The sequence below is a fragment of the Scyliorhinus canicula genome, chromosome 10 (assembly GCF_902713615.1).
Source record: "Scyliorhinus canicula chromosome 10, sScyCan1.1, whole genome shotgun sequence".
Classification (NCBI taxonomy): domain Eukaryota; kingdom Metazoa; phylum Chordata; class Chondrichthyes; order Carcharhiniformes; family Scyliorhinidae; genus Scyliorhinus; species Scyliorhinus canicula.
This window is the reverse complement of record NC_052155.1, coordinates 120,599,191-120,623,624: the sequence shown is the minus strand read 5'-3', so window position 1 is coordinate 120,623,624 and position 24,434 is coordinate 120,599,191. Positions and strand designations below refer to the sequence as shown.

Sequence of the window (24,434 nt, the reverse complement as noted above, 5' to 3'; positions counted from 1 at the left end):
AGAGGGCATCGTGATTGTGATCACTTAGGCAGTACTTTATAAAATGGAGGAAGCCATCCAAGCAAAAGGTGGTGTAGGGATGTTGACAGGTGGGATAGATAGAATGATGAGCTAACATTTAGACTAGATGCAGGAGTTGGACCTTGGGCGAGGTCAGGCTAAATGGGAAAAAGAAAGCAATCTGCAAAGACAGCTGAATGAGTCATCTCAACCTTAGGAACAAAGAGGTTCATGAGCTTCTCACACATTGAAGCCCAGGGTGGAGGGGCAAAGGGAGAGGAGTTTAAGGAGACAATTGTTAGCTGAAAATACAAGTCACAGGGCTGTCTTTACATTCTAAGATGATCCTGGAACAGTGGGCAATTTTGGAAGAGAAGAGCAAGGTCTAATAGTGCTTAATTTACTTCAACCAAATCTTGTGATGGAAAGTTAAATCAATTGAATGCCGTATTTGTGAAATCTCTTCAACTTGAGGGAAAAAAACGAGGACTATAACAGTGAGAGAAACTGAGGGTTTTATAGGACAAAGAGGCATCAAAAGCAAACGCGAGGGAGTTTGCTGTGGTGAATGAAGAACCAAAGGCTAGACGACAATTTGGAAATCAAAAATGGAGACTTCTAATATGAAACAGTTAACTTTTTTTATACTGAAAAGTGCTGACGTGTCTATATTTTTAAGCTTTATAAATTTCTATGAACCTTTCTACTGCTTCATGAATATTGCATAGATTCCTAACCACTTATTTGAAGTCACCGAATACACATGATTTAAAATTACTCACAATGATACATACCATCAATAAAACGAAATATTACAACATATATTTCACAAGCTGTGTTGATGACATTGCTATCATTTAATTCACTATCCACAGAACGCACAAGTAAAAATTAGTGCTTTGCAATGTTTTCCAATGATTTGTTCTGTCAAATTGTACAAACACAACAGGGTTTTTAATGGACGTAGGTAATTCAATTGCGTCAACTTTGTCTTAACTTTGTATTGCTATGCTGTTGATAAATACTTATACTATTTATTTTCTAAAATTAACAAGCTTAAATATAGTAGTTTTATCTCAAAGCATTGACTGATAAAAATGCTACTTATCATCAACTATCACATTATAACAAAACATTAGGTTATTGCCTGAAAAGAAGCTTGTGAAAATATGACATACACTGAAAAATTCTTGGAGCTTTATGCTTTCTGGATAATGCATATTAATGATTGCTTCAGCAAATATTATGCCAATTTCATAAAATTCTCATGCCCGTAAAAAAAGTACTACTTTGAATAACCAGTCGAAATTAAATATAACTCTACTTTTTAATTCATTCACAACTGGGCAACACGGTAGCACATTGGTTAACACTGTTGCTTCACATCTCCAGGTCCCAGGTTCGATTCTCGGCTTGGCTCACTGTGCGGAGTCTTCTCGTTCTCCCAGTGTCTGTGTGGTTTTCCTCCGGGTGTTCCGGTTTCCGCCCACAGTCCCAGGATGTGCAGGTTAGGTGAATTTGCCAGGCTAAATTGAACTTACTGTCCAAAAAAGTTAGGTGGGGTTACTGGGTTACGGGGATAGGGTAGAGGTGTGGGCTTAAGGCGGGTGCTCTTTCCAAGGGCCAGTGACGATTAGATGGGCCGAATGACCTCCTTCTGCACTGTAAATTCTATGATTGTGTAAATTCTATGATTCTACTGAACTGCAAATGCCATTTTACTGCAAAATGCATAATAGTTTTCAGTTCAAGGATGATGGCAGTTGGAGATGTGATTACAGTGGATCTTGTCTGGTGAAAGCATCATAGTTCTATTATGTAGGGATGATATTTTAAGATACAAATTTAGAAATTATTTCATGACCTTACTATTTTCAAAAAAGTGCATATGATTGCAATAAATTGGCTTTCCTTATTTTTAGAATTACATAAAGTACTTTATCTTACTTCATGATTAAATTCTCGAAGTCTTGATACATTATAGAAATTTCAGAAGGATGTGAAATCGTACTAACATTACATTAATTATATATGGTCATTGCTAGGAAGATGTTGAACTGATAGGTGTGTTCTAAAGGAATTTAATAGATGCAGAATAGTTTATGCTACAATGCATAAATAGAAGAAAGCTGCAATTCATTCACATGAATGGAAAAGTTCAAATATTTACTTTAAGTTTGTTGACCAAAGGCTAATGTTTCACTTGTATGAAGAACATTAACTTACAGTTCAAAGAAAAAACTGGAGATGGTTGAAATGTAAAACAAAAATAGAAAATGATAAACTTGCACAGCAGGTTTCTTAGCCTCAATAGGAGATCAGAAAAGTTAACAATGAGTATAAACTCTCTTGGAAAAAGGGAAAGGAAATAAAACATTGCCACAGAATTTGCAGTACAATGAATGGCAAGGCTGTCAGCTAGATGTCTGACACCCGTACATGAAGTTAAGCCAAAGAGTTACCATCAGCAATACCCAGGGCCTCCTTGTGTGCACTGTTCCAGTTATCGCTGAAGGAATTATTAGAAATCACTGATTTGATATGAACTACAACTATTTATACTGTCCACTATTCTCACTGTAAAACCAATGAAAATGTTAAACCTTTTTCAATCAGGAGTAACTATGTTTTTAAATGATTAACTAAGTAATAACTACTGAACAATCCCATTGGTCCTAAAAAACGAATTGTCCAATTCTGAAACTGACAGACCAGGGAGAAGGTGAAGGTCTAAGCTACATTGGTAGGATTTGGCTGGGGGGGGGGGGGGGGGGTTGAGGAGATTGGAGGTCAGGGGGAGGGTGAGTGGGGGTTGTCCAGCTGAGTCCAGTAAGGGATGATAAAATAGTCACCACAGAAGTCTGAAGAGGTTTAATTTCTTCTAACTTTTTATGAGTAACTATTAGCCTAACCCCGGCGGAACCATCCAAAGTTAGCGACTTAAATTGCTTTCTCGGAAGGTTCACACTGCAGCACAATTGCGTGGGGAAGATCGTGCTTTGGACAATTGCCATGCAAATGCTTACCTGGGAAGTTCTGAGAGGAACCCCTCAAATCCAACACTGGGAAGTCCAGTGGTTATGGCCCAGTATGATTTATATTCTCTGCTTTTTACTTTCTGGTTTGCTGTCTGTGAGAATCCTTCAATTGGATTGGCTGATTTGCCTTCCTACTGCTTGCCCTGTCTCTGGCTACTACAAATTCCCTGTAAATTGTGGCAAATAGGAACAGACACCATTCATCAACTTATCTGTTCTCTCCAAAGGCTAACTTTTGCAGAGTATTCAAGCACTTTCTGGTGCAAGTAATTTCCTTTCAACAGCATAATTAAGCATACCTCGACATTACTTTGTCCATCTTCACACAATACTTCTTTTAATTCCTCAGAAAACCTCTGAGCGATTTGATCTCCAGCTCCCAAATTAGATTTTAGACTTTCCAAGTGGGGTTTCAAAATCTCCTCAGATTTCTTCCTGTTGGGTATAAATATACAGTTCACAGCCAAAATAAAATGTAATTAACTACCAATAACATGTTGATATTTACTAACGGCACATGAAAAAAAATTATAAAAACAAAAAAAAAAACAAAATGCAAGTTACTTCATCACAATTACATCTTTTGCATTGCATGATTTTGCAATGTTGCCAGGCACTTCAAGGTTTCTGGGCATAATTTTAAGCAAAGATTAAAAAACAGACAAAACCAAATAATGAAAGCAAATGAAAGAATCTTTAATGGTGAGCTCAACATTGTAAGCTTTATGTCAAATCACATTACTAATAACCAAATTAAGTCTGAAATAAAATAGGAATCATGGAGATCTAAGTAATGTGTTGTCAATTTTATTAATGTAAAAGGTGGGCTACCAATCCTTTGTCTGGGAAATCCTTGATGCACCGAATGGCCTATTCCTGCTCCTATTTCTTAAATCGTGCGATTAAAATAAAAAATAAGAATTCGAAAACAAAACACTCTTTCAGGAGGTAAGAAGCGGAAATATTTTTCCTATGGACCAAATATCAAACAGCTTTCATTCAATAATTTATTTCATGCAACAATTAATATGCTTCACACAATTATTTTAATGAACAATATTAGTCCCACAAATAGGAAACATACCTAAATTCACACAAAATTATACTTGACTATTTTTTGCAATTAATTTGCTTTTGTTTATTAGACCTGGGTCAATGACATGGCGGGATTTATAAAGTTGGAAAGGGTTAAATTTGCCCTGAGAGGATCAGTACAAGGGTTCTATAAACGGTGGCAGCCTTTTAGGTATCTTGGTCAATAGCAGCAGCAACCCGGGGGCCGGGGGGGGGGGGGGGGGGGGGGGGGGGGGGGGGGGGGGGGGTGTTCCTAACTATAGTTTCTATATTTATTCTTGCTACGGTTATGTAACTTAACACTGGGTTAACTTAAGTTGTTGTTAATATGTTGGGTTGTTCATTGAGGAGGGGCAAAGGTTTATGATTGTTGTTATTACTGTTATCGTTGGTATTTTTGTATGGTTTGATGTTGTTGTGTAAATTCAAAATTTTTCAATAAAAATTATTTTTTAAAAAGAATACTTGATTCTAGTTTAATTAGATTTACAATTTTTCCCATGTGATATCTACTAATCATATACCTCCTCAGTGTCTCTGTCAAAATCCTCAAGATCAAAATATGTATCTACACCTATTTCATCAATGTTTATTAGTACTCTGAATATTTCATCACCGGTGTCAAAAGCAGCATCTGCAGTACCACCTTCTACATTTTGAATGACGCTTTTTACATTTTCAGTGCTTCTCGTAACATTAATTTTTTATGATATACCATGGTAGAATTTCCTTCTTGAGCCCAAATAAAGAGATTTCTTGACGATCCGACTCAACTGTTATATTTACTGATTTTTTTCAAGAAGGGTTTTGATTTTTTTGTTGTTCACATAAGAACATTTAGTGGGTCAGGTGGCTCACTTAAAGATGGCAATTGTCATTTACCATTTCTGAAACACATGGAAAACAGCTCTTTTTTCCACAATATTCACAAACCTCTGATCTAATGGAAATATTATATTCTGAGTCTGACTCATAAGAATGATGAGATCCTTAGATGAAAGCTTGCTGAAAGTGTATTGGGGCTGGATTTTCATCCTCATGGTGGGTAACGGGTGTCAAGAAAATTCCCGGCTTTGTGCGCCCATCTTGGAAGAAAACGAAACAAATGTGGGACCTTCATTGCCAGGTTTTATGCAGGATGTAGTCGATACAGCCAATCCAGGACAGAGGTTGGAGTCAGCCATAGGGGCTACCGAAGTGGGCTGTTTAAAAAACTGGCCTCAGTGCTGCGGGACTTCGCCAAATTATAATGAGAAAAGCAATTCGCTTTATCTCACACCTCATACCATCCATTTCCCATCCGTGCCATCTTATGACTCCCATTCAACCCCCATATCCCTCATGCCAAGCTATGCTGCTGCACCCATCTGATAGTTCCTCATACCCTGCGCTAAGTTAGGCCCTTCCACCCAATCCCCTTGGTCTCTCATGTCCCCTTTGTCAAACTGTGGCACTTCCATGCCTCTTGACTCACTATTCACTGTACAGCCTGACATCAGGAGAATGAGGTGGACCTTTTGAACTCGCGTTTCAAAAGATTTCATGATGCAGACCACCACACCATTGAGATGCTGTGGTCCAAGACTCTTCAAGAAGCTGGCCCAACTCCACGAAAATTGTAGAGGAATAAGACATGCTTATCCTTGCAACAGAGTCAGCTTGGTCGGGAGCAGGGGACAGTCCTTTGACCTGAACCAGCCCGCACACACCCTGGTGAAAATCAGAAAGCCCAGGAATGGAGTTGAGAATATGGAATCTCAAAATTGGGACCCACTTGTCTTTTGTAAATGGCTACCGAATCATCTTGATACGGTAAAAATCCAGGTCTTGGTCTATTACTTGCAGTACTGATTCCTCTTCAATTCTGTCAATCTCCGTCAACTCCTTGCTCTGATCTCTTCATCTTCCTTGGTTCTGTGTGCTGCCTATCATTTTCCTCATTAAGGCAATTATGTGTAGTTCCTCAGAACATAAGTTACATGAAACAAATAAAATATGAAGAAACAAAACAAATGATATATGGAAGAAATTTGGGGATTAATGTTGCAAATTTATCAGATTCTTCATCAGAAAGTATAGTTATGATTGTTAAAGCATGTCTAAGCTACAGAGTCACTGGGGACACAGTATAGGAAGGTTGTGGGATCCGCTGCCAAAAAACCATAGCCACCCCGGTGGGCTATTGGGATGGTTAGATGTCAACTTCTCTATAACATGTCCATTGGCTCAAAGTATCATCCTATCAAGTTGGTGGTTGAGGTTGACCCAAAGATCTCGGAGGAGTTTGCCAATTTTAAGTTTGTAACCTGTAAGTTTCCTTCCAAGTCACACACCATCCTGACATGGAGCTATATCAATATTCCTTCACCATCACTGGGTTCAAATCCCTTCGTAACAACACTGTGGATGTGTACCTACACCACGCAGATGCAGCAGTTCAAGGTGACTCACCATCACCTTCTCAATGGCAATGAGGTTGGGCAATAAATGTTGGCCTTATCAAAGAGGCTCACATCCAGTGAAACTATAAAAAACATAAGCTAATAAACTACAATTTATGCAATTTCAATTATTAATTACCAAGTCAAAATACATTTATTGTCTAAAAAGTTAAAATAAAAAATATTTTTCTGTGATCCAAAATCTAAGTCTATAATAGAAGTTTTTGTTGTTAGTTTCAATGTGAAAGCAGGATAATACATATTCATAATTAAGTATCCTAAGTTACATCTGAAGTCATGAAAAGTGTGAAGATAATGAAAGAATATTGCGAACTTCCGGTGTGCACCATGGAGTGAGTGGTCACACACACGGCAGCTCCTGCTAAGATCACAGAAAAGAGCTCTTTTTTAAGCAATATGGAGTGCAATTTTTATGAAAAAGTATAGGTGAATGTAGGAGGGGTTTTTTCACCCAGGAATGATATGTTTCTTGGTTTCCCGTCCCGCAGAAACAGTGTAGGATTTGGCTGGGGCTGCAGCAGACAGACAAAGCCTATTCAGCATGAAGGCGGGGGAAGGGCTGTGTTAGAGCCTCAAGCTGACCTGAGGGCCCTTGTGAAAGCTGGATTCTAGCAGCAAAGGGAACAACTGGAAAATATCTCACCAAGGGCTCTTTTAAGGGCCCGCAACGGCGCTGATTTGATTTTTCCCCAGGTGGGAACGCAGCCTCGCCGCTTGGCGGCCAGTGGATGGGCTGGACTAGAAGTGGAGCAACCAGAAAATCAACTTTGCAGCAGAAAAAGGTGCGAGGCAAAAAGGACAAGATGGCGGCGGGCAGGGAACCGGCAGCGTGGCAGCAGTGGGCGAGGGAGCAGCAGGAGCTGCTGCTGCGCTCCTTCCAGGAACTAAAAGCTGAGATCCTGGAGCCGTTGAGGGCATCGCTGGACAGGCTCGGAGTGACTCAGACGGCTCCGGCGGCGGAGATTCGGGAACTGCAGCAAAAGGCTTCGGAGAACGAGGACGAACTCCTCGGCCTGGCGGTGAAGGTGGAGTCGCACGAGGTGCTTCACAAGAAATGGTTGGCAAGGATGGAGGAGATGGAGAACCGCTCCCGCCAGAAGAATCTGCGGATTTTGGGCCTCCCGGAGGGGCTGGAAGGTTCGGATTTGGGGGCCTACGTGGTCCTGATGCTGAACTTGCTGATGGGTGTAGGGTCGTTCCGGGGACCCCTGGAGCTGGAGAGTGCCCATCGGGTGCGGCTGCGGAAGCCCAGGCCGAACGAGCCACCCAGGGCGGTGCTGGTCCGATTTCAATGCTTGGTCGACCGTGAGTGTGTGCTTCGTTGGGCGAAGAGGGAGAGGAGTAGCAAGTGTGAGAATACGGAGATCAGGATTTACCAGGACTGGAGTGCGGAGGTGGCGAAGAGAAGGGCTGGGTTTAACCGGGCGAAGGCAGTGCTCCACAATAAAGGGGTCAAGTTTGGCCTGTTACAGCCGGCACGCCTGTGGGTCACTTATAAAGACCGCCAACTTTATTTTGACTCCCCGGAGGAGGCCTGGACTTTTGTCCAGGCAGAGAAGCTGGACTTGAACTGAGGACTGGGGGCTGGGGGACGTTGTACGCAGCCCGGAGGCTTTGTCCTCCTTGATATCCTTTCGCTCTTTTTGGTTCTATTGGACAATGTTTTTTTTTTTGCTGTCTTGCCTTTTCTTTTCTGCTTTTCGGGACTGTTATCTGTTTACTTGGGTGTTTCATCATATCATGTTGGGATTTTTATTATTTCACTGGTTACGGGTTTGGGTGGGGTTCGCGGCCCTGTCTTCCCGCGTTTTGGGGCGGGGCTTGGGATGGGGGCACGGGCCTCTCTCCCGCGCTGGAGAAGCAGGGGGCGGGGTCGGCATTGGGGGAATGGTTGGGGGACACTGGGAGGGTAATTGGGGTGGCGGGAGCAGCCGGGGTCAGGAGTCAGCTGACATACGGAAGTACAATGACCGGAGTTACGCAGCTAGGGGGGGCCCTAGCTTTTGAGGGGGGGGAGATACCAGATTGCTGCTGGATGCAAAAAACCGGGGGGTGGCGATCCTGATGGGGAAGAGGGTGTCATTTGAGGCATCGAGTGTGGTGGCAGACAGCGGCGGGAGGTACGTGATGGTGAGCTGCAAGCTGCAAGGGGAGCGGGTGGTGCTGGTCAATGTATATGCCCCGAATTGGGATGATGCGAGTTTCATGCGGCGCATGGTGGGCCGGATTCCAGATTTGGAGGTGGGGAGCCTGATAATGGGGGGAGATTTCAACAGGGTGCTGGATCCGCCACTGGGTCGATCCAGTTCCAGGACGGGTAGGAGGCCTGCGGTGGCTAAGGTCCTGAGGGGGTTTATGGACCAGATGGGAGGGGTGGATCCTGGAGGTTCGCGGGGCCGAGGGCCAGGGAATTTTCATACTTCTCCCATGTGCATAAGGCCTGCTCCCGGATCGACTGCTTTGTTTTGAGTAGGGCGCTGATTGCGGGGGTAGTAGACGCTGAATACTCGGCGATAGCCATTTCTGACCATGCCCCGCATTGGGTGGACCTCAAGCTGGGGGAGGAGAGGGACCAGCGCCCCTTGTGGCGCTTGGAGGTGGGGCTGCTGGCGAACGAGGCGGTGAGGAGGCGGGTTCGAGGATGCATCGAGAGGTACCTGGAGGCCAACGATAATGGGGAGGTCCGAGTGGGGACGGTCTGGGAGGCGCTGAAGGCGGTGGTTCGGAGGGAGTTGATCTCCATTCGGGCCCACAGGGAGAGAGGGAGCAGAGAGAAAGGGAGAGATTGGTGGGGGAGATGGTGAGGGTGGACAGGAGGTACACGGAGGACCCGGAGGAGAGATTGCTGAGGGAGCAGCGCAGCCTTTGGGCTGAGTTCGACTTGTTGACCACCAGAAAGGCGGAGGCTCAATGGAGAAAGGCTCAGGGTGCGGTGTACGAGTATGGGGAGAAGGCGAGTAGGATGCTGGCACACCAGCTCCGTAAGCGGGATGGGGTGGGGAGGAGCACCGAGTGTGGTTCTATGTGGCGGACCCGGTGGGGGGAATGCCGGTGGTGATGGGGATTCTCTGGGAATTTGGGGATTTCTCAGGGTATAAGCTTAACTATGGGAAAAGCGAGCTGTTTGTGGTACACCTGGGGGACCAGGAGGGGGGGATTGGGAGGCTCCCACTGAAAAGGGCGGAGAGGAGCTTCAGGTACTTGGGGGTTCAGGTGACCAGGAGCTGGGGGGCCTTGCATAAGCTAAACCTCACAAGGCTGGTGGAGCAAATGGAGGAGGAGTTTAAGAGGTGGGACATGCTGCCGCTGTCTTTGGCGGGTAGGGTGGAGTCAGTCAAGATGACGGCGCTCCCGAGGTTTCTGTTCCTGTTCCAGTGCCTCCCCATCCTTATCCCGAAGGCCCTTTTCAGGCGGATTAACAGGAGCATTACGGGGTTTGTGTGGGCACACGGGACTCCAAGGGTGAGACGGGTGTTCTTGGAGCGGGGCAGGGATGGGGGGGGCTGGCATTGCCCAACCTCTGTGGGTATTATTGGGCTGCCAACGCAGCGATGGTGCGTAAGTGGGTAATGGACGGGGAGGGGGCGGCATGGAAGAGGCTGGAGATGGCATCCTGTGTGGGTACGAGCCGGGAGAGGGTGAAATTTGCCCTAAAGGGGTCAGTACAGGGGTTTTTCAGGAGATGGCAACCATTCCTAGATCTCCTGGCAGAACGGTAAAAACAAAAGGTCAGCAGCAGCACCAACCCGGGCCGGCAGGCATTAATGACAGGCATTAATTTTTTGTTTCTCTTTTGTATTTACGGCGGAGGGGGGGGGTCTGTTTTTTCTGTTATTGTTTTCTTGTTTGTGAAAATGTGAAAATTTTAATAAAAATTATTATTTTTTTTAAATGAAAGAATATTGCAGAGCTCAAACTTTAACCAGAGAAAGTATCTATTTTTGGTGTATGGTACAACTTCATTGTGGAAATGTTTCATATTCAGAACAGCTGTGCACCTTTACTAACAGTATAAATAAACCTCACAGAATACAGCTTTATAAATTATGTTGCAGGACTAAAAAAATGACGCTGTCAATTTCTGGATCTTTATCCAAATGATCAGTGTTAAAACAAAAAGGAAATCCAAAAGCTATGTTGGCCATAGGCTCGATGTTAGGCTTTTCGTACTGTCATTTTATTCTATTAGCATAGCCTAACAAAATTAGGTATGAATATGCAGTAATAGCATGCAAATTGGTCTCCCACAATTGCCTCGAGGCAGTGGTCTTTGCATTGCTAAACTCAATTCCTTCTACATCATTACCGCAGCCTGGCATAATTCATCAGAAAAATTGTTCAACCTTATTGCAAGTGCCTAGCCAGTAAAACCATCAGTTGCTGTTAACCACTGTCTGACAACAGAATGTTAGCTCCACCATCCCCAGTTCCCTGCCACTCCTGCACTTGTATGAATCTCCCTTGGGTAATGTTAGACACTACACTTGAGCCTGCCAAAACAATTAACCCCTCTGTTAATTAGAAGGAAATGTCAAGTTCACAGATGGTACAGCTGGCATGCAGCCATCCAGCCAACTGCTGCTGAAAGCAGCTACCCTGCTGCTGACAACTGTTCCAAACCAGCAGATGTCAAAACCTTACCCAGTTGAAAAAAGGCTAAACAACAGGGAAGGCTCCATGGTTTCAGACCATAACAAATACTTCAATAATGTAATATTAATCTGCCTGTTGTTATATTAACTGATCTTACATGAATATGGTGCATTACAAAGTAGGCAGCATAACTGGACTAGCAACTTCTGCATACTGCAATTAACAATTGAATTACTGATGAAAGCATGCCCTTTCATTGTTTCACCTAAAGAAAATAAATGTTAAAATTGCAAGACACCACTGAAACACTCTTGACTGTCTGGAAACTGATCAACAGTTATCAGAGTGGGGATTCAACTGGTGTCCAAAACTTGTCAGATTGAGAGCCAAGTGAAATTCAGCATTAGGCCTTATTAAAATGATGCCAACAAATAATTGGACCAAACAGGTATTCTGCTGAAGCACGCTGTTGAGGGAGATTAACTTGCTCTTGGGCTGACCAAGAGACACGTCAAGTTGAGGGGTAGGAAGAAGGAGATCCAGGCAGGGTCAAAGAAATAAACCAGGAGAGTTTCAAAGTTCCTTGTGGACTCGAGAGGATCACGCCCACTTCTTCTGAAAGAACAAAGAAAACAAATATGCAGCCTCCAGCAGTCCTAATGCTGATCACTTTTTCGGCTAATAAATGTTTGATACAGCAATATACAACATGCGTGGCACAGGTTCCGCCCATTTCTTTTCATTCAAACACTTCGAGGCCAGCAGATTACATTGCTTGACTTGAGCCATGCAAAATCTCTGTAACTCTAGACTTACGTGGTTAAACTATGAAGTGCTGGTTTTGCAACTTGCTCCAATGGAATACTCCTCAAGTTAAGGGCATAAAACTAGAGTGCATAAAAAGAAAGGGAATATGGTTAGAAGAAACTCAAGATATGTTCCTCTTCAGCATTCAAAAACTTTTTATCTACAGATCTGGTCCATGGACGACATTTGCTTTGGTATTGATTAGAGTGGCATAAACCAAAATATCTACAGATAACAATTGCTAGGTTCATATAAAATTCTATGCAAAAAAGACTAATGCCCTGCTGTTAATAAGAGATTTGACATTGTATCCGTTACGGTTTACTGTTTATTGGTGGGGGCACATTTTGAAGAAAATTGTGAAAAAGGAGAATAAAAACATTTTTAAAAAGACTAACGCCCATCTGGCTCACTTTCTGCATGATAGTGGCCTTGGAGCACCTTGCCCACCCATACACATCAGGACCACTCAATACTCAAACCTTACATACTTCCAGTGTTGGTAATCCCTGACACATTGACCCTGTTAAATTTGTGCCACCTGTCAAGGAATACCTTTAACCCTGTTATTGCACAGGGCTACTGAGAGGCACTGGTATCAGATCAGACATTAAACCATGTCACCATGATAGTAGTACATAGTGCTGTATGACCAATCAACACAAAGCATCAGGCAATGGTTCAATACCCTGGCTATCTCCAGAAAATGACGTGTTCAGGCAGATACGTGCCCAGAGGGTAGTAGGGTCCTTATCGTGGAAAATATTAAAAGGCAGCGGAGTTAATCCTTAAATTACCCAATGGTACCCCTCAAGTTACAAACCATGACATAGCTACAGCACAATTCAATGGAAGAGCAATGGACAATGCAAAGTGCAACATGCTGTGGACAGTTATTGAAACTTCACCGATATTTGACCAATGACGATAATTGAAATGGGAAGCATGATGCAAGATCCGGAGTGTAACTCTCATATTTTCTATTACACTGATAACATAACATGCTAAATATTTACATAATGTAGTCAAGAATAGAAGAAACAGAAAGGACCCAGAAGGAAAAATATGACATTTCACAGAAAAATAGGGACGCTTCCTCTTCTCGCCTATAACAGTGCATCTGAACAACACGATTAAGGCATTTCTAATGGAACAAGTGTGATTTTTCTCCATCCCATACACCAAGTATTCTCTCATTTCTGCTACCAAATTTAGGGCCAGCTTCCATGCATGTCCAGAAGGAATGTGGTTATACTGACCAAATTCCGTTTGGCGCAGTCCTTACTGCTTACCTGAATGCTATAATCCTTGGTAACGAAGATAGTCTATCACAGAATTTCTACAGTGCGGAAGGGAGCCATTCAGCCCATCGAGCCTGCACTGGCTTGCTGAAAGAGCATTCCACCTAATCTCACTCCCTCGACTTATCCCCACAACCTTGCACATTCTTCCTTTTCAGATAGCAATCCAATTCTCTCTTCAATACCTTGATCAAACCTGCCTCCACCACCCTTTCATCACCTCAAGGTGAAAAAATGTTTTCCTCACATCTTGCACTCCTTTTGCCCATTATTTTGAATCTGTGCCTTCTAGTTCTTGATGGTCTCTTGAGAAGAACAGTTCTCACTATTTACCGTCCATACCCCTCAGGATCTTGAACAGCTCTATCAAATCTCCTCTCAGCCTTCTTTTCTACAAGGGAAACAAACCCAAACCTTCCAATCTATCCTCATGCCTACATCTGTTTATCCCGGCAATCATTCTTGTGAATCTCCTCTGTACTCTCTCCAATGCCTTCAGATCTTTCTTCAATAGTGCCAGAGGACTGGAATAGTGCCAGAGGACTGGAGGATAGCAAATGTGGTCCCTTTGTTCAAGAAGGGGAGTAGAGATAACCCCGGTAACTATAGGCCGGTGAGCCTAACATCTGTGGTGGGTAAAGTCTTGGAGAGGATTATAAAAGATACGATTTATAATCATCTAGATAGGAATAATATGATTAGGGATAGTCAGCATGGTTTTGTGAAGGGTAGGTCATGCCTCACAAACCTTATCGAGTTCTTTGAGAAGGTGACTGAACAGGTGGACGAGGGTAAAGCAGTTGATGTGGTGTATATGGATTTCAGTAAAGCGTTTGATAAGGTTCCCCACGGTCGGCTATTGCAGAAAATACGGAGGCTGGGGATTGAGGGTGATTTAGAGATGTGGATCAGAAATTGGCTAGTTGAAAGAAGACAGAGAGTGGTGGTTGATGGGAAATGTTCAGAATGGAGTTCAGTTACGAGTGGCGTACCACAAGGATCTGTTCTGGGGCCGTTGCTGTTTGTCATTTTTATAAATGACCTAGAGGAGGGAGCAGAAGGATGGGTAAGTAAATTTGCAGACGACACTAAAGTCGGTGGAGTTGTAGACAGTGCGGAAGGATGTTGCAGGTTACAGAGGGACATAGATAAGCTGCAGAGCTGGGCTGAGAGGTGGCAAATGGAGTTTAATGTGGAGAAGTGTGAGGTGATTCACTTTGGAAAGAATAACAGGAATGCGGAATATTTGGCTAATGGTAAAATTCTTGGTAGTGTGGATGAGCTGAGGGATCTCGGTGTCCATGTACATAGATCCCTGAAAGTTGCCACCCAGGTTGATAGGGTTGTGAAGAAGGCCTATGGTGTGATGGCCTTTATTGGTAGAGGGATTGAGTTCCGGAGCCATGAGGTCATGTTGCAGTTGTACAGAACTCTAGTACGGCCGCATTTGGAGTATTGCGTACAGTTCTGGTCGCCCCATTATAGGAAGGACGTGGAAGCTTTGGAACGGGTGCAGAGGAGATTTACCAGGATGTTGCCTGGTATGGAGGGAAAATCTTATGAGGAAAGGCTGATGGACTTGAGGTTGTTTTCGTTAGAGAGAAGAAGGTTAAGAGGTGACCTAATAGAGGCATACAAAATGATCAGAGGGTTAGATAGGGTGGACAGCGAGAGCCTTCTCCCGCGGATGGAGGTGGCTATCACGAGGGGACATAGCCTTAAATTGAAGGGTAATAGATATAGGACAGAGGTCAGAGGTGGGTTTTTTACGCAAAGAGTGGTGAGGCCGTGGAATGCCCTACCTGCAACAGTAGTGAACTCGCCAACATTGAGGGCATTTAAAAGTTTATTGGATAAGCATATGGATGATAAGGGCATAGTGTAGGTTAGATGGCCTTTAGTTTTTTTTCCATGTCGGTGCAACATTGAGGGCCGAAGGGCCTGTACTGCGCTGTATCGTTCTATGTTCTATGTTCAAGTATGGCACCCAGAACTCGACGCAGCATTTCAGAGGAGGCCTAATGAGTGTGCAAGTTCAGCATGACTTCCTTACTCTTGTACTCAATCTCTATCTTAATAAAACCTAGCAGACATAAAATATTCTTTATTAACTGTTCTTGCAACATGCCCTTTAATGACTTATGCACATCGAGGTCCCTTTGTTTCTGCACTGCCTTTAATGTTTCTCCCTTTATTTTATTCTGTCTCTCCACTTTCTTTCTTCCAACATGAATCACCTCTGCAAGAGAGTAGTAAGAGTAGTAACAGGTAGTAAGACGTGCAGTGGACCCTATTGAGCACATAGGTGATATACTTACAGACGAAGGGCTAGGCTAGAATACTTGAGTAGTGTTTACTAAAGAGGAGGAATCCGACAAAATATCAGTAGAAGCAGAGATAATGAAGGCAGTGGATAGGGTGAAAATTGAAAGAGTGGTGATAGTGGAAAGACTGCCTTTACTTATGGTAGATAAGTCACTTGGTCCGGATGGCTTGCATCATGGTTGTTGAAGGAAGAGAGGATGGGACAGTGGAAGGCTTGCATAATCTTCCAACCTTCCCTAGGTATGGGTGTCAGAGGATTGGAAGTGACACATGTAAAATCCTTATTCAAGAAGGGATTTTAGGAAAGTCTCAGCATTTACAGGCCATCTCCTTTAACATCAAGAGTAAGGTTTTAGATACTATAATCAGGGAAATAAATCAACAGGCACTAGAGGAATCTGAGTTAATTGAGGAGAGCCAGCACAGATTTGCAAAAGGCAGATCATGCTTGACTAATCTAATTGATTTTTTTGCTGAAATGACAGAAAAGGTTGAAGAAAATAATGCAGTGGAATTGTCAAAATACATTTTAAGTGAGTTGCTATTTTTCAGAGAGTGGTGTTCCTCAATGTCCTTTTTTGCTATATACCCAGCGCCTGTTCGGGTGAATTAGAATGTTGGGTGTTTATCACTGAATTAAAAGGGAGTTTATCACTGAATTAAAAAGGAAACAAATCTGCTGTGATTTGCCAAGTGCAATTAAAGTTGGTTTCTACCTTTATCCTAATTTAAGTTCACATAAAAATAACAGCTTAAATTTATATACCGTCTTTAACGCAATAAAACATCACAGGACACTTCACCCAAGCATTATGACAAAAAATATGGCACCAAGTCTCATAAGGAGATATTAGGTCAGGTGACTACAAGTCTGATCAAAGTAGTATGAAGATGTACTTGTAGCCACCGAAGTTGGCCATTCCCTCAATACAAAATGGAGGAACGCAAAGCTTGCAGGGTAAAATTGACAAAGTTTGCAGAACAAGCAGGCTGCAACAAGCCACTGTGTATTCTGTCTGCTAAGAGAGCAGGCAGCACCGAAACGAACATTCCGCATACTAATAAGGCAATATCCGGGACAGTTAACATAGTAATGGAACAATCCCAGGGACAAAGGACACAAAAAGGGAAGTGATTGCAACATTGTATGGGAGGCCAGACACCCCGGCACCAGCGGGGTTCGAAGACAAAGCACCTGAAGGCCCGCCCAGCAGCCGAGGGACAGCCTGAGTATTAGGGGGATTCAAACAAATCGATTGGGAAGAGACCCAATCGGACCCAGTGCAGAACAAGAAGCTATTGTTCCCTGATCCGGCAGTTCCTTATTCAGATAAGTATTGGTCTATTTAGTGGTAGGAATAGTTTAGTCATCTTAGCGTGTGCATGAGTAGTTTATAATTGTATTATAATAAACTCATTTGTTTGAACTTACTAATTGGTGTATGGTTTTATTGCTTTGAACTTGACCCTGAAACTTGTGGTGGTATCTTAACGATACCTGGCGACTCCAAAGCTAAGTAACGAAACAGAGCCAAATTGAGTATTAAGCACACTCACCCAGAACGAGCAACATACTTAACAGAAGAAAATGAGGTAGAGAGGTAGGGAAGGTATTCCAAAGCTTTGGGCCTAAGCAACTGAATGCAAGACAATCAATAGTGGAGAAATTGGGGCGGCACGGTGGGGCAGTGGTTAGCACTGTTGCCTCAAGGCTTTGCAGACCCAGGTCGATCTAGGCTCCAGGTCACTATCCATGTGGAATTTCCACATTCTCTGTGTCTGCATGGGTCTCACCCCACAACCCAAAGATGTGCAGGATAGGTGGATTGGCCATGCTAAAATTGTCCCTTAAGTGTCCCTACTCGTGACAATAAGCGATTTTCATTTTCATTTCAAGTGGGGGAAAAATATATATACGTTTTTAAATAGTGGAGTATGGAGTAATTAAAATCAGGAATGCTCAAGAGACCAAAATTAGAAGGGCACAGACACTTCGAACGGTTGTGAGCTAGAGGAAATTAGAGCAGGGAGAGACCGGCCCATGGCACGATTTTAAAAGGATGAGAGTTTTTAAATTATCATTCTTGATTGGGACCCAATGTAGGTCAGCAAGGCCAGGGTGATAGGGGAAAGGGACTTAGAAGTGAGTTAGGACATGGACAACAATGTTTTGGGTGATCTCAAGTTTGTGGAAAGTAGAATGTGAGAGACCAGCAGCAGGGGGTTTTAATGGTGTTACAACCTTGGTAGACACCATCAACGTTTTGCTGAAAATGTTGAAATCCCAGTTAGTTATTAAAAGAATGCAACCAGAAAATTCCACGATTTTCAGCAGAGAATTTTACTATACAGGAGTCAAGCAAAGCAAACACTAAATACAATCTTAAATAACCTTATCTACTATAAGATACAGAATCAATAAGTTAATCAAGAATTCACAAGCAAATTGCGGTTGATCATAAGATACAACTTAAGTATAAATTACATATTACATGGCACATACAACTAAGACAGACATTACTAATTGCACAGCAGTCCATCCATCAAAGTCACTTAAAGTCCTTCAAAACTCTGTCTTCCTTACAAAGAACTTTGTTCCCATCCTTCCAGCAACAAGCAACACGACTTCAACAGACACGGTCTTCACCAAAAATGGCACATGTCTGCAGAACCCCCGAAGCTTTTCTCTCAATAGACTGGATGGGCTAGATCCACTAATGTTATCTTCAAGTAACAGAACCAGCCCCAAGCCATTAATCAATCTGATTTGTAACTATAGTCGCCACTCCTTCATTGACATTGATTAAAAATCCTGGAACTCCTTCCCCCACATCACAAGCGTGGGCGTACCTACATCACATAAACTACAGTGGTTCACCACCGCTTTATCAAGGACAATTAGGGATGGGCAATAAAAATGCTGGCCTAGCCAATAATGCCCACATCCTGTGAAAGGATACATCCTCAGCTTAGGGATCTGGACCCCATCTTCTTCAGCTTTCCTGTTCTGTTTGATGAACACAAGAAATCATATTTCATATTTTTCAGTATTAAAACCTGGGTTAAGATGCATACAGAAAGTATGACTCCTAGACTAAGGTTTTGTAAAAGTAAGATCATAAAATTTCATAGAATGTACAGTGCAGAAGGAGGCCATTCGGCCCATCGAGTCTGCACTGGCTCTTGGAAAGAGTCAACACCTCCACACTATCCCCATAACCCAGTAACCCCACCCAACACGAAGTGCAGTTTTGGACACTAAGGGCAATTTATCATGGCCAATCTACCTAACCTGCACATCTTTGGACTGTGGGAGGAAACCGGAACACCCGGAGGAAACCCACGCACACACGGGGAGGATGTGCAGACTCCGCACAGACAGTGACCCAAGCCGGAATCGAACCTGGGTCCCTGGAGCTGTGAAACAATTATGCTATCCACAATGCTACCGTGCTGGTAGGTGGATTTGGAGGTGAAGTGTTCTGCTACTAGATGTTGAGAAATATTTACTTAGAACCATAGAGTCCCTACAGCACAGAAGGAGGCCTTTCGGCCCATAGAGTCCGCATCGACCCTCTGAAAGAGCACCCCACCTAGGCCCATTCCCCAGCCCTATCCCGTAACCCCGCCTAAACTGCACATCTTGGACATTACTGTGCTGTACTGTTCTATTCCATTCTATCTATTAAGGGGCAATTTAGCATGGCCAATCCACCTAACCTGCACATCTCTGGACTGTGAGAGGAAACTGGAGCACCCGGAGGAAACTCACGCAGACACAGGGAGAACGTGCAAACTCCCCACAGTCACCCAAGGCCGGAGTCAAACCTGGGTCCTTAGCACTGTGCTAACCACTGTGCCACCCACTTGTTATACAGATAGCTAATGGAATATTGTTTACATTTGAAGGACCCTTGGGGTACAGATAATTTATGAGGAATATTGTGTCTGGTCCTAGCTAAACAAGTCAAGGGACATCTTGTAAGAAGAGACCAAAGAATGCCTTATGCTTTGGGTACAGAGGATGTAATCAATAGGAGGAGTCAGGCCTGTCTGAAAAGTGGTGATACAGGCGTTCCAACCCTGAACAGAAGATTCGGCCAAGGTATTATATTCTAAATGATTAACCCTTCCGAGATCTTTTCAAATTAGAAAGCATAGCTAATATTGATTCAGTGTTTACTGTTCAGACTTTCAGAAATTTTATGGTGCCTTTTTGATTTCTGCAAAGGGCACAAATTTTAATATTACAAAATTAATACATCATAGCTCAGCCATAAATTGACAAAATTCCTATTAAAGCAAAGTGTAACTGAACAAGTCAACTAGCATAGGGATTTGTAACTATAGTTCAGAAGTATTGTCAGTTGTAACTTGCCAAAATTGTTTTATTTGTATTTCTCTTATAGACCCATAGAAAATAGGAGACGGCCACTTGACCCTTCGAGCCTGCTCTGCCATTTAATAGCATGGCTGATCTTCGTACTCAACACCATACGACACTCCCAAGCACTCCACATACTCTCGATGCCTTTAGAGTCTAGAAATCTAACTATCTCCTTCTTAAATATATACAGTGACTTGGCGTCCATAGCCTTCAGTGACAGGTAATTCCACAGGTTCATCACCCTCTGAGTGAAGACGTTTCCTCTTATCTCAGTCCTAAATGGCCTGCCCCGTATCCAGACGCTATGACCCCTTGTTCTAGATTCTCCAACCAGAGTAAACAATGCACCCAGTCTGTCCAGCCTAGTCATAGTTTTATACCTTACAATTCGATCCCCTCTCATTCTTCCAAATGCCAGTGAGTGCATGCCTAGTCGATGCAATATCTCCTTATATTACACTCCTTTAATGACAAGTGTATCCTTTCTTAGATAAGGAGACCAAAACTGCACACAATACTCCAGATGTGGTCTCAGCAAGGCATTGTACAACTGCGTGAAGACATCCTTGTTCCTGTACTCAATCCCTCTTGCAATGAAGGCTAACAGTATCATTTGCCTAACTTCTTGTCATACCTACAAGTTTGCTTTCAGTGTATGTAATGTACAAAACACATATCCTTTTGTATGTCAACATTCCCCAATCTATTACCATTTAAATAGTGCTCTGCCATTCTGTTTCTCTGTCCAAAGTGGTGAACTTCATATTGATACTTCATCTGCCATGTATTTGCCCACTTACTCAACTTAACATCCACCTCACCAGTCACATTCCCTCCACGTTTTTTGTTGTCAGCAAACTTGGAAATATTACATTTGGTCACATCCAATTCATTCATGTATACAGTAGTCCGCCTTTATAACGCGGGTGTTGGGGTCCAAGACAGCCACCCGCGTTGCATCCGAGCCGCGGATATCCACGATGGGGGTTTTAAATTTATTTAAAAATCTATGCATGCGCTTCCCATTGTGAGTCTACGGGGGGCGGGGGGAGAGGTCAGACCCCCGTAGACTCACAATGGGAAGCGCGTGCATAGATTTTAAAATAAATTTAAAACCCCCATCGTGGATCTAATTAAAACAACCCACAGAAACTTACCAGGAACTTACAAGGTCTTGCTGTCTGCACCCCATCTGCTGTACACGCTTGCACCCTGCACTGCATGTCAGTTTCAAAGGCAAGGCTGGGATTCAGTTTTAGGTGTCAGGACTGTCAACTTGGTGGTTTGGGAACAAGTGGCAGGGGGGTGTTGCATCTCTCCTCGGTCCCAAACCCCTGCAGTTCAGGCCTTTCTCCACACCGCCACCCCCACCCCCTCCCCCCCCACCCCCACCCCCTCCCCCCCACCCCCACTCTACCTCCCCCCCACCGCCACCCTACCTCAACCACTATGGAGGTACCAACTGTAGCTCTGCACTATCCACTTCCGGACGCTGTGTGAGCTGCTTCTCTCTCACTGAATCTCAGTGAGAGAGGAGCAGCCGGCAGTGTCAATTTCAGCCGGCAGTGTCAATCTCAGTGAGAGAGGAGCAGCCGGCAGTGTCAATTTCAGCCGGCAGTGTCAATTTCAGCGGTCGGCTCACTTTGATCCGGAGAGGGAAGCTGACAGTTGGGGTCCATAAGCCCCCGCCGCCGTATATCGCGAACCGCGGTATTGCAGAGCGCGGTATAACGGGGGACTACTGTATTGTGAATAGCTGGGGCTTGAGCACTGATCCCAGTGGGACCCACTAGTCATAGCCTGCCACTTCAAAAAAGACCCATTTATTCCCTCCTCTCTTTCCTGTCTGCTAACCAATTCTCAGTCCATGCCAATATATTACCAAATCCCATGCACTTTAATTCTGCACACTAACCTCTTATGTGGGACTTTACCAGAAGCTTTCTGAAAATCCAAATACACTACATCCACTGGTTCACCCTTATCTAGTCTATTAGTTATGTCCTCAAAAACTCAGTAGGTTTGTCAAAAATGATTTCCCTTTTCACAAATCCATCTCAACTTGTCTAATCCTGCTAATATTTTATCCGTGTCCTATTATCACATCCTTTACAATAGACTCCAGCATTTTCCCTACTACTGGTGTTAGGATTCTTGTAAATTGTATTTTAATTTGGAAGTACTATATTTCAAATTTAATTTCCTGTTCAAATTTCACCATCATAGTGAAATCCATCATGCAAAACAGTTTGCACCATCTAATAACAGTTCCAGCAATAAAGTAAATTTTCACATCGACAGTCTGATATACGAACGGAGGTTTAAGGTGACAATCTACAACATATGTAAGCTTGCCCTTTTTGGTGACCTAACAATGCGCTGAGCATCATCTACTTGAATAATGCTGTTTCTACGGCTACAAGCAATTTATTCAAACTAATGATCATCAGGCACTCATAAATCAGCATTAGATCTCAGTTACAGAGTTGGTGGCTTCCACAGATAAAAGTAGCATTCCAGTTCCTGGTTAGATATTGGCACACATATTGATTTTAATTAGCCCAATTAGTTCATTATGTTCGAGCATCAAACAGCTCATTTACTGCATTCTGCTACCCTAATGGCATATGGTAATGAAGCAAATCAATTAGCAACCATAAAGGAAGCCATTAAGAAGTGTAAACATTGCTCTGTCAGTTTGTAAAAAACATAAAAACAGAGTAATGATTAACAATTTTGTCAGTTACACAAAAATTCAAATCCCATTGCAGCATATTGTTGAATTTACATGATGCAGAGAAGCTTTTAAGTGAGAAATAACTCAGTAGGTACAAACGATAAAACCCCCTTACACCGCTAAGTGCAAAAAAAATCTTTATTCTCATTTATAATGGAAACATAACCCACTTATCTCAATATGTTCATATAAATAAATGTTACTCTTTCAATTGATCTGAACCCATTTCCTACAATTCAGCTCAACGTTTAACAAACCATTAAAAATCCTGACTGATCCGAACAATAACAATGGTACATTCATCCAACTTGGACGGTTTTCTTCCTCATTCGAATTATGTACACCTTTCCTACATTCACACACCTGAGGGCATTAGATAAGTTTAAATGTTTCTCAGAAGATCAGCAACTAGGAGTGCCCAAATTCATGGTTATGATCATATACCTGGCAAATTCAAACTTAACTTCCCTCTGTCATGTTATGTAAAGCTCCAGGATCACTCAATAGCATTTGATACAAACCTAATCAAAACATAAACAATTCTTATCTTAACCAAAATCAAACCTAATGCATGGATGGTTGGGAGGGATTTCAGAATGTGAAACGGCCAATATCTGAGGAGACTTCTATATGGTAGTTTTTTTTGTTAATCATTTGATGTCTTACAAAGTGTTACAGAATACATGCAGCAGGACTCTCCTGGTGTGCTCCAAATACTGCTGTCAAAAACATTTGTTAAATTTAAACAGTGATGTTCAAAAGTGTGTCAAACAGCACCTTTACAAACATTGCCAATTTAGACCAAAGGAAACCTCGAGAAACCGGATCTGATACAACTTTTCTAATCAGATGACAGTCGTAACATTGCAGCTCATGATTGGCGTAAGATTGCAGCTCATGAGCCTACCAATGCATTCCAACCGACACACAGGAGCTATAATTCTTAAATTACCAAATTTAATAAACATAGAAATAAGAGGTTTTTAAAAATTAATTTTATGGCATGTGAGTGTCACTGGCTAGGCCAGCATATATTGCCCATCCTTAGTTGCCCTTCATGAGGTGGTGGTGAGCTACCTTCTTGAACCACTGCAGTCCATGTGGTGTAGGTACACCAATAGTGCTGTTAGTGAGAGAATTCCAGAATTTTGACCCAGTGACAGTGAAGGAATGGTGATTTATTTCCAAGTCAGGATGGTGAGTGACTTGGAGTGAAATCTCCAGATGATGGGGTTCCCAGGTATCTGCTGCTCTTGCCCCTCAAATGGTAGAGGTTGTGGGTTTGGAAGATGCTGCCCAAGGAATTCTGGCAAGTTCCTACTGTGCCTCTTGTAAATGGTACATGGCTACGACTATTCGTCAATGGTGGACCATATGAATGCTTGTGGAAGGGGCAGCAGTCAAGTGCGCTGCTTTGTCCTGGATGGTGTCGAGCATCTGGAGTGTTCCTGGAGCTGCACTCAGCCAGGCAAGTGGAGAGTATTCCATCACACTCCTGATTTATGCATTGTAGGTAGTGAATGAGCCTGGGGCCTGGGAGGGGGGGGGGGGGGGGGGGGGGGGAAGACAGATGGGAGATGCATGCTGCAGGACCCCTAGCCTTTGACCTGCTCTGGTAGCTACAGTATTTACATGGGTAGTCCAGTTCAGTTTCTGACAAATGGTAACCCCCAGGATGGTGATAGTGGGTGATTCAGCAATGGTAATGCC

General features: G+C 43.2%; 1 protein-coding gene across 6 annotated transcripts in view; it reads right to left on the bottom strand.

Moving 5' to 3' along the window:
• Nucleotides 1-24,434, bottom strand: part of LOC119972633 (putative leucine-rich repeat-containing protein DDB_G0290503) — a 590,251-nt gene that overhangs the window by 521,017 nt on the left and 44,800 nt on the right. For all 6 annotated transcript variants that reach the window (XM_038809653.1, XM_038809656.1, XM_038809657.1 and 3 more), the window contains 2 exons: nt 11,984-12,054; nt 3,338-3,473 (listed from right to left, as the gene is read on the bottom strand). In XM_038809653.1, the coding sequence (XP_038665581.1) occupies nt 3,338-3,473; nt 11,984-12,054 (207 nt within the window). The remainder of the gene's footprint in view (nt 1-3,337; nt 3,474-11,983; nt 12,055-24,434) is intronic.